Source organism: Budorcas taxicolor, chromosome 11, assembly GCF_023091745.1.
Source record: "Budorcas taxicolor isolate Tak-1 chromosome 11, Takin1.1, whole genome shotgun sequence".
In the NCBI taxonomy this organism is placed as follows: domain Eukaryota; kingdom Metazoa; phylum Chordata; class Mammalia; order Artiodactyla; family Bovidae; genus Budorcas; species Budorcas taxicolor.
The window spans coordinates 108,931,746-108,946,350 of NC_068920.1; the positions used below are offsets into that span (position 1 = coordinate 108,931,746).

The 14,605-nt window shown below is 52.5% G+C and overlaps 1 protein-coding gene across 7 annotated transcripts in view; it reads left to right on the forward strand.

Moving 5' to 3' along the window:
- The window catches only part of CAPG (capping actin protein, gelsolin like), a 134,519-nt gene that overhangs the window by 116,128 nt on the left and 3,786 nt on the right, over positions 1–14,605 (forward strand). For 3 of the 7 annotated variants that reach the window (XM_052647774.1, XM_052647779.1, XM_052647778.1), the window contains exons 2-8: positions 9,778–9,813; positions 9,974–10,146; positions 10,245–10,399; positions 10,617–10,784; positions 12,578–12,727; positions 13,041–13,133; positions 14,038–14,170. In XM_052647774.1, the coding sequence (XP_052503734.1) occupies positions 9,791–9,813; positions 9,974–10,146; positions 10,245–10,399; positions 10,617–10,784; positions 12,578–12,727; positions 13,041–13,133; positions 14,038–14,170 (895 nt within the window). In that variant the 5' untranslated portion in view covers positions 9,778–9,790. Of the gene's footprint in view, positions 1–373; positions 413–3,362; positions 3,434–3,630; positions 3,758–4,234; positions 4,260–9,777; positions 9,814–9,973; positions 10,147–10,244; positions 10,400–10,616; positions 10,785–12,577; positions 12,728–13,040; positions 13,134–14,037; positions 14,171–14,605 lie in introns of those variants that run through there. The other 4 variants (XM_052647777.1, XM_052647773.1, XM_052647776.1 and 1 more) reach the window with 4 other exon arrangements.

Consider the following 14,605-nt stretch of genomic DNA (forward strand, 5'->3'; position numbering starts at 1 on the left):
GGGGGGTTGGGCGGTGTGTGTGGTGGAATAAATAAATAAAAGATTTTAAAGCACGGAGTACAAAGCAGGCACTAAAGGAGAAGTAGCTATTCCAGCTTAATCCAGCTCAAGGATCTAACAATTGAATGGGATGTGAACACAGTCTTGCACTGGCCAAGTTTACCACACAGTAATGTTAGTTTTTCCCTAATACCAGCCCAAATTCTCAGTCCCTCTCGGTGCCAAGCCTCCACCGGAGGGATGACTGCGAGGGGCTCGGCCCTCCCCTCTGACTCACTCGGGTAGGCGGGGATGCTTCCAGCCTTTCGCGTCGGGGGCGGGGGCGGGGGCGGGGGCGGGGGTTGGGCTGGGGCCTGGGAGCAGAGGAGGGGAGGGCAGCAGTGCCCGGAGCGAGCCAGCGAGGCGCAGACAGGCAAGTAGCGCTTGGGGTCTGACCAGCAGGCGCCTGAGTTCCCCCTGTAGGCTTCTGAGGGGCTCAGCTGGTCACGGGGCACCCTGCTCCCCGCTCTTTTCTTAGGGGTGCACCCGCGTGTCTAATCACTTCTCCTCCTTTCCCCTAAGGAGGGGCGGGAGGGAGCAGCCGTGCTAAAGAAATGTTTATTTTACTCCATTTGGGACCAACTGAGCATCTCTCACTGGGAGACCGGAGAGGGAGGAGAAATATGAGTCTGTTAAAAAGAAGTTTTAGTGTTTGGTTACCAGATAATGTCAATAATAGCAGTGTGTACTGTTAGAGTTCCAAGAGGCTTGAGACTCCTAAATTCTTTTAAACGACCTGCTCTTTTGTTTCCTTGATAGTTTGCAAACCCTCCTCCGCCCTCCTCGGTGATGGGGCCACCTTTTTTTTTCAGCCAGGTGAGGCTCCAGTGTAGAAAGAGAGCAGTGAGTTGGATTCATCCTTGTGCCCTTGGTCACTGCGGAGTCTAGAGCCCCAAAGCCACTCAGGTTCTGCCCTGGTGCACACCGGAGTGGACCAGCCTTGCTGGGGTGGGGTTCTAGAAGGGCGACAATGGAAAGTCAGACCCGAGGAGTGATCTGAGGTTTAACTTCCCATTCCTCTGCTAAATTATGAACTGGGGGAGGAGGCAGGGGGATTGCTTCCAGAAATGCTGGGCGCATGAACTGAGGTCCCGGGATACATTCTCTGTTGGCCAGAGAAAGCCATCTAGGTTTATTGAGCATCTATTATTTGTTTAGTTGTTGAATAGTCGATCGGTCATGTCTGAATCTTTTGCGAATCCATGGACTGCAGCCTGCCAGGCTTCTCTGTCCATGGGATCTCCCAGGCAAGGATACTGGAGTGGTTGCCATTCCCCTTCTCCGAGGGATCTTCCCAACCCAGGGATCCAACCTGCTTCTCCTGCAAGTCTCCTGCATTGCAGTTGGATTCTTTTACCACCGAGCCACCATCTATCATTCGCTTGTTAATTACACCATCTTATTTAATCTGCTTGTTTATCTTCATGCCCATTTTACAGATAGGGCACAGGGAGGCTACAAAAAGTTAAGTCACTTGCAAGAGGAAGCAGTTGTGGTTCAGTTGCTCAGTCGTATCTGACTCTGCGATTCCATGGACTGCAGCCTGCCAGAAAGATGAAGCAGAATCAATAGTAATCAAACTGTTCAATCTTTCCATTACATCAGACCCTCTTTTTAAGGAACTGGAGACACTCAGGTACCAACCAGCTAGAGTTTGTGTTCTTTGAAGAGAACATTTAACTTCTCATCTTGTTCCAGTCCAGAAATTCTAACATGTGGATTGATTCTGTTCCACTGCCACTCCCTGGATGGGGCCCTGAAGGCTGAATCTTATCTCAAACAAGTCTGTTGATTAGCCCTGGGCCAAGCCTGGCCTATATCTTGGGGAGATGGGCCAGAGTCCTGGGCTGAAAGGCCCTTGACTTCCTTCTGGAGCGTGTACAGATTCTAGCTGCATCCTCCCATACAGATTTAGGAGGGCATGGAAGCTTCTTCCCTGGCTCTACCTGCCTCCCCCTGTGTGATCGTGGGCCAGTCACTTGTGCTCTCAGGGTCCCCCTAGCCTCCTCTGGAAAGCAAACAAGCAAGCTGGACAGACTAGCTCCAGGGCCTTATGATGTATTGAAGGCAAGAGGGCCTCTGGGTAGAGCCAGAACCATGATTCTTTTTATTGCTGTCCTTCAGAGCACCTGAGGCTGAGAATGTGATAGTCAACCTCTGGTGAATGAGAAGCTGAGCAAGGGTGGACTTGAGAGGCACCCAGCATGCGCTAGTGTGTGCTAACTCAGGTCCGTCTCTGTGCCACCCTGTGGACTGGAGCACACCAGGCTCCTCTGTCCATGGGATTCTCCAAGACGAGAATACTGAAGTGGGCTGCTATGCCTTCCTCTAGGGGATATTCCCGACCCCGCATCTCTTATGTCTCCTGCATTGGCAAGTGGGTTCTTTACCACTAGTGCCACCTGGGAAGGCTTAGTGAGCACAGGGCGTTACAGACCATTCATTATCCTAACTTGCACCCTTAGAATTACTATTGACTTGTTAGAAATTTGACCAGGGATCTAAGCACTCGGTTAAGAGAGATTCAGATTCAGTGCTTGTTCCCAGGGTCTGCATGCGTGCTGAGTCGATTCAGTCCTGTTCCATTCTGTGGGACCCCATGGACTGTAGTCTGCTAGGTTCCTCTGTCTATGGAATTCTCCAGGCAAGAGTGCTGGAGTGGGTTGCCATGCCCTCCTCCAGGGGATCTTCCTTACCCAGGGATTGAACCCGCATCTCTTTTGTCTCCTGCATTGACGGATGGGTTCGTTACCACTAGGGCCACTTAGGAAACCAGCATGCAGAACATCGCAAAGTCTGTGTCACCCACCTCTGCCATTCCTGGGAACTGAGCTTCAACGACTGCAACAACAAAAGTCAAATGTAGTCATTCAGGCAAGGAGAAAGACAAGCCAGGGAGGAGGAAAAAGTGATGCCGAGGCAGTGACCCTACCCAGGAAATGTGACTAATTCAGCTGAAGCCAGGGCCAGGCAGTCATGCCTGCCCCAGGCTGGTAAGCGGGGGAATGTGGTCAGTCTTGGCTTTCCTGTGGTTTTCCTTGCAGGCCCTAGACTCAGAGCTGCTAGCCCTGCCCTGCTGCCGCTAGCGGAGGCCGCTGTGATGGGGAGGCTTGGAGCTGGGGTGGGTTTCCAGTCCCTGGCAGTGATGGGTGGGTCTCTGAAGAGCCAGTCTGGCCGCAGTGTAGCTCTCCTCCGTCAGGCCCTGCCTGGCTGCCCAGCACAGTCCACCCCTTCCTGTGGAGGATGGTCCTCAGCACTAGCTGGGGCAGGAGCCCAGGGGTGGGGCTGATGGGTGGGGCCACCTGGAGAAAGAGCTGAGGGAAGTGAGAGACTGAGCTGGGGCTGGAGGAGCCTGAAAAGCTGAAGTAGGAGCAAGCAGAGCTGCGCGGAACAGGTGAAAGTGGAGGCAGGCCGAGGGAGATTTGGTGTGGGGTGGGCTGGCCGGGACTCTCTTAGGTGGGCAGGTGAGGGCAGACACAGAGACTCACGTTTCTGGAAGCCGCTTTGTCCAGGACTGGTATGCCCCCTCCCCCAACACACACACAGACACTGCTGTCCTGTCCAGTCGCTGGAGCCTTGTGTCTTCCCTAGGTGGGATAAGGGACTCCTGGACCACAGCTTGTCCTGGCTTGTGGAGAGGTGGTGTGTGACGTGCTAAAAGAGGCCACCACACCGAGTGAGCTGACCAGACTCCTGAAGGCCCTCAGCCAGCCCAGAGGTGCATTCAGCTTTGATGATACTTGTTCCTAAGACAGGATGGTGGTGTGACAGCAGACGGGTGGGCTGGAATGGGGGAGGGGGCAGGCCTAGCATTTGAATCCAGACCAAACTATGCCTCAGGGTTCATTATTTTTGCAAATTTAAGAAGAACTCTGATGGGGATCTGGCCAGCTGCCTAGGGTAGGGTACGGGGAGGCGAAGGTGGAGCCTGGAAAGGGTGGGTGTGCGTGCATGGCCAGTCATGTCTGACTCTTTGAGACCCCATGAACTGTAGCCGGCCAGGCTCCTCTGTCCATGGGATTTTCCAGGCAAGAACACTGAAGTGGGTTGTCATTTCCTCCTCCAGATGATTCTCCAAACCCAGGGATTGAACCCGCGTCTCTTGCATCTCCTGCATTGGCAGGCGGATTCTTTACCAGCTATGCCACCAGTTTGCACCTGGGAAAGGGTGGGAGTCCTGCTTGGTGTCTGGGGAGGGAGCACTGACTGAGGATCCCCAGGTGAGGCTTCTAAACCCTGCAGCTCCTGTGAAAACCCAGGTTCCCAGCTGGGAATAGCTGGTGTCATCTCTAGTGTTGACACTCACCCCTGATTCTTTCTTGGGGAGAGGGGTAGGAGCTGTTGGCATTTCACACCCAAGGACAAACGATGAAGGGACCTCGTTGGGAATCAGTGGAATCGGAATCTGAGAAGGGTGCAGACAGCATCAAGCACCTGTCATCTTTACAGCTGACAGGCATTGCTGGAAAGATCTGCATAACCAACTCCCCAACTCCCAGTGTGTCCTCAAAGGCCAGCTCCTTCCTAAGTCAGGACCTTGGGACATCCAGCAGGGCACCCATCCTCCCCTCCATCCCTGGCCCCTGATTTCTGCCTCCAGGGCTGCTCCTCCCTATTGAAATCCTGGGTTATCTCTTAGGCTCCATCTGGTCTAATCATTGGAGCTCAACAAGTCCAGTTAATCCTGAGTGCCTGCAGGCTACTGGGCACAGCCTGAGGTTCCAGGCAAAATACGGTTCCTTCCTGAAAGGCCATTATAGTCAAGTCAGGGAGATAGCCAGGCCTGTAACTCAGCACGCTGTGGCAGAGTGAGAAAAATAAAAGGTTTTAACATAAGAAGTATAGAAGCGGCTCCCCTGTGAGGTGGTGAGTTCCCCACCAGGAGAGGTACTCAAGAAGAAAATGGTGAGGGATGGAGGGATTTCTGTGCTGTGCTCATGTCTGGGTATGTGTTGGGAGGCAGATCTGGAGTGTGTGTGTGTGTGTGTGTGTGTGTGTGTATGTTAGTCTTTCAGTCGTGTCCAACTCTTTGTGACCCCATGGACTGTAGTGCACCAGGCTTCTCTGTCCATGGAATTCTCCAGGTAAGAATACTAGAGTGGGTAGCCATTTCCTTCTCCAGGGGATCTACTGGATCCAGGGATCAAACCTGGGTCTCCTGCCTTGCAGGCAGATTCTTTACTGTCTGAGCCACAAGGAAACCCGAGTTATTAAATAAAGCTCCTTCTAATGCTGACATCTGATTCTGTGACATTCCGCACCTAGGGGAAGTTTTATGTGGTCCTCTGGAAGTGATGGCTTCCTGCTTCACAGCCCATCCTCTGGAGACCATGAGACTTGTGGGTTGTTCTTCATTTCTAGCCCCCTTCCCAATGCCCAGTTCCCAGCATAGAATGGAACTGAATAGACCTTGTCATGGGCTGCTTGAGGAATGCAGAAGTGCTGGGCGTGTCCCCTGCTCTAACTGGGACACGGAGCTATCAGGTCATACTCTAAGACAGCCTGGGAGCAGGAAGAAGGTGAGAACTCCCAGAGAAGGACAAAGCCGCCACATGACAGCTGAGGCTTGAAATGGGTCTGGAGGAGTGGCGGGGCTTTGATGGTCCTAAGGGTTGAGGTTTGCACTAAGGAAGCTGAGGGGCTATGGGCTTGGGCAGAGGAGTTGTGGGGAGAGGATGAGTGACAGGCCAATGTTTGTGGGCGTTTGGTGGAGGCCAGGGAGCAGTGTTAGAGTCACACGGAACTTCTCTAGCACTGATACTCCGGCTCCACCCTGGAAAGTCTGGTTTTAACTGGCCTGGACATGGGGATTTTTTTTTTAAAAAAATCTGGATGACTCTAATATGCAGGCAGATAGAGATGCTGTTCTGGACACAGTTAACTGGCAGAATCAAAACCACCTGGGACATAGTTCAAATGCCGATGCCCCACTCCAGACCCATGGAATCAAGTCTCCAGGCCTGGGCTTCGAAGTTTTTGTAAGATCCCAACATAGTTCTTCTGCAATGCAGGAGCTGCAGGAGACATGGGTTCAATCCCTGGGTGGGGAAGATCCCCTGGAGGAGGGCTTGGCAACCCACTGCGGTGTTCTTGCCTGGAGAATCCCATGGACAGAGAAGCCTGGTGTGCTACTATCCATAGGGTCGCAAAGAGTCAAATGTGAATGAAATGACTTAGCACAATGCGCTCGAAACGTAATTCTAATGGGTGGCCAGGCTAGAAAGCCAGAGGGATGAGGGGCAGGCAGCCAGCCCCTCTCAACAAAACGCTGCGATGGCTCTCGGAGGCTGGCAGCCCCACGTATGGTCTGCCTGCTGTTGAGTTATGGCCTGAGCTCTTAGTTCAGGAACAACAACAACAAAAAATAGCTGGCAAATGAGCACGCCATTTCTGTCCCTGAGCTCTACCCACCCGGGCTTGTGCTTGGGGGCGGCCACCTCACCGCTTGGGGCCTGAGTCACAGGCTGAGCTGTCTGTTGCAGGGGATGTGGGCACAGCATGTGATTCTCTGTGGGATTGAGAATCATTCACGTTTCCTCCCCCAAACCTCCCCCTCACTGCCTGCCCCGCTCCCTTGGGGAAGTGTGATTCAAAAAAAATGCCTTCAGCTGTGTTTTGAGTAGGGCTTCCCTGGCGGCTCAGTGGTAAAGAATCTGTCTGCCAGTACGGGAGCCCCAGGAGATGTGGCTTCCATCCCTGGATGGGGAAGATCCCCTGGAGTAGGAAATGGCAGCCCACTCCAGTATTCTTGCCTGGAGAATCCCCATGGACTGAGAAGCCTGGTGGGCTAGAGCCCATGGCTGCAGAATTGGACACGACTCAGCATACACGTACTATGTTGTAAATTAGGAAAGAAAAGCAAAGTCATTAGTCACATGGTATTTTACACCCATGGCCACTGCTCCTATTTCTTTTTCGTTTCCTACTCAGACTCCACACCCTCTGCTCTCCCTATAAGTTCTCTTTGCACTTCCTGCTTCCCCAGCCCACCAAGAGTCTCCTAATGGTGACTTTCAACCCTGAAATTCTCCAGGTCCTTCTCTTGCACCACTGGGGCTCCCTGTTCAGTCGAAAAGCATAAATTGTGTGACAGATAACGTTTAAAAGATAACACTTAAAAAATTTTGTTTATGTATTTATTGGCTACACTGGGTCCTTGTTGCTGCATGCAGGCTTTCTCTAAGTTGCAGAGAGTTGGAGCTACTCTCTAGTTGCAATGCGCGGGCTTCTCTTGTTACGGAGCACAGGTTCTGGGGCACTCAGCAGCTGTCGCTCCCAGGCTTTAGAGCGTAGTCTCAGTAGTTCGGTCCCACGGGCTTAGTTGCCCTGCGACATGTGAGATCTTCCTAGACCAGGGATCGAACGTGTGTCGCCCGCATTGGCCAGCGGACTCTCAACCACTGGACCACCAGGGAAATCCAGAAGACAATATTTTTAAAAATGCTTGTCTTGAGCATTTTTTTTTCCCCTAGATAACTTTTGTCCATAAAAGGTTGCTCTACAGAAGAAAGATGATATTCGTCATCCTGGTATTTGAGGGATGCTGGACATATAGAAGTGATAGCTAATGCCTGAGAATGGAGGAAATTCCCTAGGTAGGGAGTTTAGAATTCGAGAAGGCGCTAAGTCTAATGTTAGCTGTAGGTTTTTCTGTTTTTTTCTGAGATTTTTTTGTTCAGTTTTGGTAGATGCCTTTTATTAGGCTGAGGACATTCCCTTCTGGAACTTCCCTGGCGGTCTAATTGCTAAGACTGTGCTCCCATTGCAGGGATAAGACTGGTTAAGACTGGGCTTCCCTTGTGGCTTAGCTGGTAAAGAATTCACCTGCAATGCAGGAGACCTGGGTTCAGTCCCTGAGTTGGGAAGATCCCCTGGAGAAGAGAAAGGCTACCCACTCCAGTAGTCTGGCTTGGAAAATTCCATGGACTATACAGTCTGTGGGGTCGCAAGAGTCGGACACAACTGAGTGACTTTCACTTTCTTTCCCATTGCAGGGGGCATGCATTTGATCCCTGGTTGGGGAGCTAAGATTCCACGTGCCCCACAGCATGCCCCCCCCCAAAAAAGAGGAAATTCCCTTCTATTCCTAGTTTGCTGAAAGCTTTTTTTATTTTTACTTATTTTTTTTGAAAGCTTTTTTTAAATCAGAAATGGAAGTAGAATTTTTCTAAGTGGTCTTTATCTATAGAGATGATTTTATGTTTGTTTATATGGCTTGTCAATAGGGTGGATTACATTGATTTTCAGACGTTAAACCAACTTTGCATTTCTGGAGTAAACCTGTTTAGTCATAGTGTTTCATCTTTCTATATATTTCTGAATTCTATGTGCTAAAATTTTGTCAGGTTTTTTCTTGTGTTCATGGGGGATCTTGGTCTAATTTCCTTTTCTATAATATTTGTATCTAATTTTGTTACATCAGGAAAATGGTGGCAGCATGGTATGGATTGTGAAGGATTGGCATTATGCCTTCCTTAAGTTTTTGGTAGAGTTTATCTGTACTTGAAATTTGGGGGTGGGTAGTTTTAAAGTACCATTTCAGTTTCTTTTGGGATTCTCTAATAGCTCAGTTGGTAAAGAATCCACGTGCAATTCAGGAGACCCCAGTTCGATTCCTGGGTTGGGAAGATCCACTGAAGAAGGGATAGGCTACCCACTCCGGTATTCTTGGGCTTCCCTTGTGGCTCAGCTGGTAAAGAATCTGCCTGCAATGCAGGAGACTTGGGTTCAATCCCTGGGTTGGGAAAATCCCCCAGAGAAGGGAAAGGCTACCCACTCCAGTATTCTGGCCTGGAGAATTCCATGGGCTCTAAAGTCCATGGGGTCACAAAGAGTTGGACACGACTGAGTGACTTGCACTTTCACTTGAGTTTCTTTAGTAGATATTAGAACCCTTCAAATAATCTATTCTTCTTTTTAAAAAATTCTTTATTATTTGGCTGTGCTGAGTCTTAGTTGTGGCATGTGGAATCTTTAGTTTTGCATGTGGGATCTAGTTCCCTGACCAGGGATAGAACCCGGGCCCCCTGTATTGGGAGCACAGAGCCTCAGCCGCTGGACCACCAGGGAAGTCCCTCTACTTCTTGTTGAGTGAACCTGCACAATTTGTGTCCTTCAAAGACTTTGCCCATTTCGTACAAGTTGTTGACTATATTGGCATACAGTTTTCGTGATATTCTCTTTATCCTTTTAATACTTGTAGGATCTGTAGTGGTGGTCATCTCTCTTGTTTCTGTATTAGAAATTTGTGTCTTTTCTTTTACTTAATCAATTTGTCAAAAGGGTCATCAGTTTTTTCGATGTTTGCAAAACCCAGCTTCATGGATTTTCTCTATTTTTTTGGTTTCCTATCCATTGACTTTAAGTTATTGATTTTAGACTTTTCAAATACAAGCCGTTATCGCTTAGAGAAGCATATCCCAGCCTCATGCAATGCCCAGAATTAGGACTCCTGTCTAGAAGCAGAAGAGGTCACAGCAAGGGGAAGACCCTGGCCAAGGAGCTCAAGACCTGGCTTTGGGTAGCCACTCACTAGTCATTGTGTCACTTGGGACTTAGACTCTGAGCCTCCGTTTCTCTGCCAGAGTAATGGAACCAGGCAGAGGAATCTGCTCTTGGAGATGAATTAGTTGATGAACAATGAAGCACTTGGCCTCTGGGAAGGACCACCCCAGATCAGCGTGAAGGCTGGTACTCATGACATTTGTAATCCTAATGGCTTTGATTCTGTCTTTGCAGATCCAGAAACAGCATGTACTCACCCATCCCCCAGAGGTAGGCTGTGCACCCCTTCCCCTTTCACCCCTCTCCTCTTCACTTCCAAGGCAGCCCCCCCTCTCCCCCACACCACAGTCCCCAGGCCTGCCCCAGGTCTCTCTGCTTGTCTCCACTACATATGGGCCTTGGCCTTCACCAACTCGCTTCCCTCCCGCAGCGGCTCTCCGTTCCCACCAACCGTGAAGCTCCCTGGCCTGCACATATGGAGGGTGGAGAAGCTGAAGCCAGTGCCGGTGGCCCCTGAGAACTATGGCATTTTCTTCTCGGGAGACTCCTACCTGGTGCTGCACAATGGCCCAGAAGAGCTCTCCCACCTGCACCTGTGGATCGGTAAGGGAGAGAGCTGGGAGGACTGGTGGTGGGGGGTGCTGGCCCAGGCAGGGGGCGGGGCTGGCCTAGGTTTCACCGGCAACCTCCCCCCACCCCAGGCCAGCAGTCATCCCGGGACGAGCAGGGGGCCTGCGCCATGCTGGCCGTGCACCTCAACTCCCTGCTCGGAGAGCGGCCCGTGCAGCACCGAGAGTCACAGGACAATGAGTCCGACCTCTTCATGAGCTACTTCCCCCGCGGCCTCAAGTACCAGGTCAGAACCCACTGCCCACACCCCCTCCTGTGGCTTCTCCTTGAGCTCCCCTTCCCGCTGGTCATGATCCTGCAAAAGGCCCAAGGCCACTCAGGGCTGGGGCCTCCCCCCACCTGGTTCCTGTTTGCCTGCTTTCCTTCCTGCCCAGTGGGAGGGGCATGCGGTGCTGTGGGGAGGGGACGGGGGGGCCCACTCAGGCTGGCCATCTGGGCTGCAGGAAGGCGGCGTGGAGTCGGCGTTTCACAAGACCTCCCCAGGAACCGCCCCGGCCGCCATCAAGAAACTCTACCAGGTGAAGGGCAAGAAGAACATTCGTGCCACCGAGCGGGTGCTGAGCTGGGACAGTTTCAACACCGGGGACTGCTTCATCCTGGACCTGGGCCAGGTAGGTGGGCAAGGCTGACTGAGCACGCACTCATGTTGACACTGTGTGTCTCTTTCTTTTTTATGCCTGTGCTGCATCTTAGTTGTGGCATCAGGGATCTAGCTTCCTGGCCAGGGATTGAACCTGGGGCCCCCTGTGTTGGGAGCCCGGAGTTTTAACCATTGGACTGCCAAGGAAGTCACTGGGTTTGTTGTTTTTTTTTTTCAGTCACACTGTGCACACAGCCTGTAGGATCTTAGTTCCCCAACCAGGGATTGAAATGGGGGCCACAGCAGTGAAAGTGCAGAGTCCTAAGCACTGGACCACCGGGGAACTCCTTGGTGCTGTTTTAAAGGAAAGGGACTAGGAAGCCAGAGCAGAGGGAAAGGGGCTGAGAAGCTGTAAGCCCATTCCAAGTGGGGTCACTGTGGCTGTTAGCAGACATCCCTGTATTTGTTCGGACAGAAACCTCCCTCTGCTGTCTAGTCTTGGCCTCTAACACTGAGTCTGCTCTCTAGTGCTCCTGGAACCTCTGAAGCTCTGAGTTAGCTGCCTCCCATCCCCTGCGTTAATCAGTTTGTTCATCTCTTCCCTTGGTGAATCTATGGCACCCGCTCTGAGCCAGCATGTGTGCGTGCTAAGTCGCTTCAGTCGTGTCCAACTCTTTGTGACCCCGTGAACTGTACCCCGCCAGGCTCCTCTGTCCATGGTATTCTCCAGGCAAGAATACTGGAGTGGGTTGCCATGCCCTTCTCCAGGGGATCTTCCTGACCCAAGGGTTGAACCCGCATCTCACATGTCTGCCGCATCGGCAGCAGGGTCTTTACCACTAGCGCCACCTGGGGACCACAAGTTGCTGGCCCAGGGCAGGCAGCCAAGGCCGGGTCTGTCACTGGCTGTATTTTAACCCATGACAGGACGTGATGAGGGTCCTCTTAGGAGCAGTGGGGGGGGCTGGGGGAGCTTATGGCAGTGAGGGGCCTTCTAGGCCAAGCCACTGCCCCAGGAAAGTGCCATTTGACTAGACTAGGGGAAACGCCATTCCAGGGGAAGGTGATGGGTGAGCTGAGGCACTGAGCGGGAGAAGGGCAGAGACAGGCCTGCCGACAGCCAGGAAGGAGGCAGCCTGACTTGGACGCGGGGTGGGGACAGGACCAGTGGGAGTGGAAAGTGCCAAGGAGCTGCGACAGGGCAGGAGGAGATTGAGTCTTTGAGGGTCTGGACTGCACCTGTCGTACTAAAGATTTGGAACAGGAAGAGGAACCTGGATGCTGTTTAGAAGGAGGACTGGAAGCAGTGAGACGGAGGCAGGGGACCTGCTCAGTAGAGGTGATGAGGGCCATGCCTGGCGAGCGCACAGAGGCATCTGAGGTTCTGGGCCCAGGGATGCCATTCACCTGTTCACCCTTTCACCCTTTCATTCGCTCATTCACCCAATTCATTCATGCAATAACTATTTATTCTGGGCCGAAAGATGTGTCTGTTTCTGTTTGGCACTGAGCATACAGCAGTGGGTCAAATCATGCTAAACAAAACAAAACCCTCATGCCCTAATGAGGCTTATTTTCTAGTTAGGGAAAATAGATTATAAATAAGATAAAGATGTTTCAATATATGACACAAGTGATGTGGAAAAAAATGAAGTCTGGGAGATGGAGGTGTGGGGCAGAGAAAGGCTCTCGCAGAGACTGTCATTCTTGTCCCCAGGGGCCTTGCTTCTATTGCCTTCTTGCTCGTCTTTGACCGTCTTGCCTCAGTTCTGCAGAGGACAGGATGCACGTGGCTCTAACCTGAGCCTCCTCACTTCCTTCCAGAACATCTTTGCCTGGTGTGGTGCGAAGTCCAACATACTGGAGCGGAACAAGGCACGGGACCTGGCACTGGCCATCCGGGACAGCGAGCGGCAGGGCAAGGCCCACGTGGAGATCGTCACCGATGGGGAGGAGCCTGCCGACATGATCCAGGTTGAGAGACATGGGGGTAGCCGGAGGTGGCCTCTGCTTGAGGCCACTGAAGGAGGCAGTGATCACAGCAGGAGGGCTGTAGGGGCATCTGGGGCCCTGCTTAGGGCTTGGCTGGCTCATCAGGTGCCTTGGTGGGACTCAGAGTCAAGTACCCCTTGGGATGGAGGGACTGGTATCCAGGGGCTGAGCCCTCCGCAGCTCTGCCCGGCGCCTTTGTGCAGACCTGGGTGTGGGGGTGGAAGGGAGGGGGTGGTCCTGGACATGATAGGTGCCCAGGAATCCCTGGAAACGTGGCCTGCCCTCGTCCCTGCAGGTCTTGGGTCCCAAGCCCTCTCTGAAGGAGGGTAACCCTGAGGAAGACCTCACAGCTGACCGGACAAACGCACAGGCCGCAGCTCTGTATAAGGTGGGTGTCCCGGGCCTGCCCTGGGACCAGGCAGGGGTGTGATCTTGATGCTTGTGGGGCTGAGAGGAGAGGAGAAAGCAGCAGGCAGGTGAGGCCAGGCTCCAGGGTGGTTTATCAGGGTGTGGAGTGAGGGGAGGATGGGAAGTGAACGGATGCTCGGCCCTCCTGGGGAGGTGAATGTCACTTCCCTTCCAGCCCATTCTTAGATATGGAGGTTTGAAACAAGCCAATGCTGAACTTCACTGTTTCGTTTTTAATATTTATTTATTTATCATTTATTTGGCTGCGTTGGGTCTTAGTTGTGGTGCCCAGGCTTCCCTAGTTGCAGCCCACAGTCTTCTTTCTAGTTGTGCACTTGGGCTTAGTTGTCCCATGGCCTGTGTGATCTTAGTTCCCCAACCAGGGGTCGAACCTGCATCCCCTGCATTGCACACTGAAAAGAAGTGTTAGTTGCTCAGTCATGTGGACTGTAGCCCGCCAGGCTCCTCTGTCCATGGAATTCTCCAGGCAAGAGCACTGGAGTGGGTAGCCATTCCCGTCTCCAGGGGATCTTCCCGACCCAGGGACTGAACCCAGGTCTTCTCCATTGCAGGCAGATTCTTTACCATCTGAGTCACCAGGGAAGTCCCTGAACTGTACCTTTTTTGCATTCTTTGCATTTCCTTGTTAATTTGGAGTCTAATTAATTTCCACAGATTCAGGGGCTCTGGGAGGCAGTGACTGAGGCTGAAGTGGGGGTGGGGGTTGTCTGGGATTTGCCTATCAGCTGTCAGTTCTTCCCCTGCCTCCAGTCTGCTTTGGGGTGGTGGGTGGGACCGCTACTGGAGGGACCTGCTCCTCAGTGGAGGTCAGAGCTTTGAACTGCGGGAAGGAGGGTGACGCGGCACTGCCCACTCTCCCCCAGGTCTCTGACGCCACTGGACAGATGAACCTGACCAAGCTGGCCGATTCCAGCCCCTTCGCCCTTGAGCTGCTGATACCTGACGACTGCTTTGTGCTGGACAATGGACTCTGTGGCAAGATCTACATTTGGAAGGGTGCGAGTGGCTTCTCCACACCAGCCTGAGGCCCCTGTGGCCACTCTAACCAGGAAGTCTTCCCACGGGAGGGCTCAGCCAGCCCATAGACACCTGGCTCAGTGAGCCTCTGTGTCTGACGGTTAATTCCTGGCAAGGGTTCTGCACCTTCAGCCCACCTCTGAATCACCCGAGGGCCCTGTTAAGACCCAGAGCGAACCACACCCCTGAGACTCTGATTCTCAAGGTCTGGGCTTTCCAGGTGGGGCTAGTGATTAAAAAACCCACCTGGCAATGCAGGAGACATAAGAGATGCAGCTTCAATCCCTGGATAGGAAAGATCCCCTGGAGGAGGGCAGGGTAACCCACTCCAGTATTCTTGCCTGGAGAATTCTATGGACAGAGGAGCCTGGTGGTCTGCAGTCCATGGGATTGCGGAGAGTTGGACACTGAAGT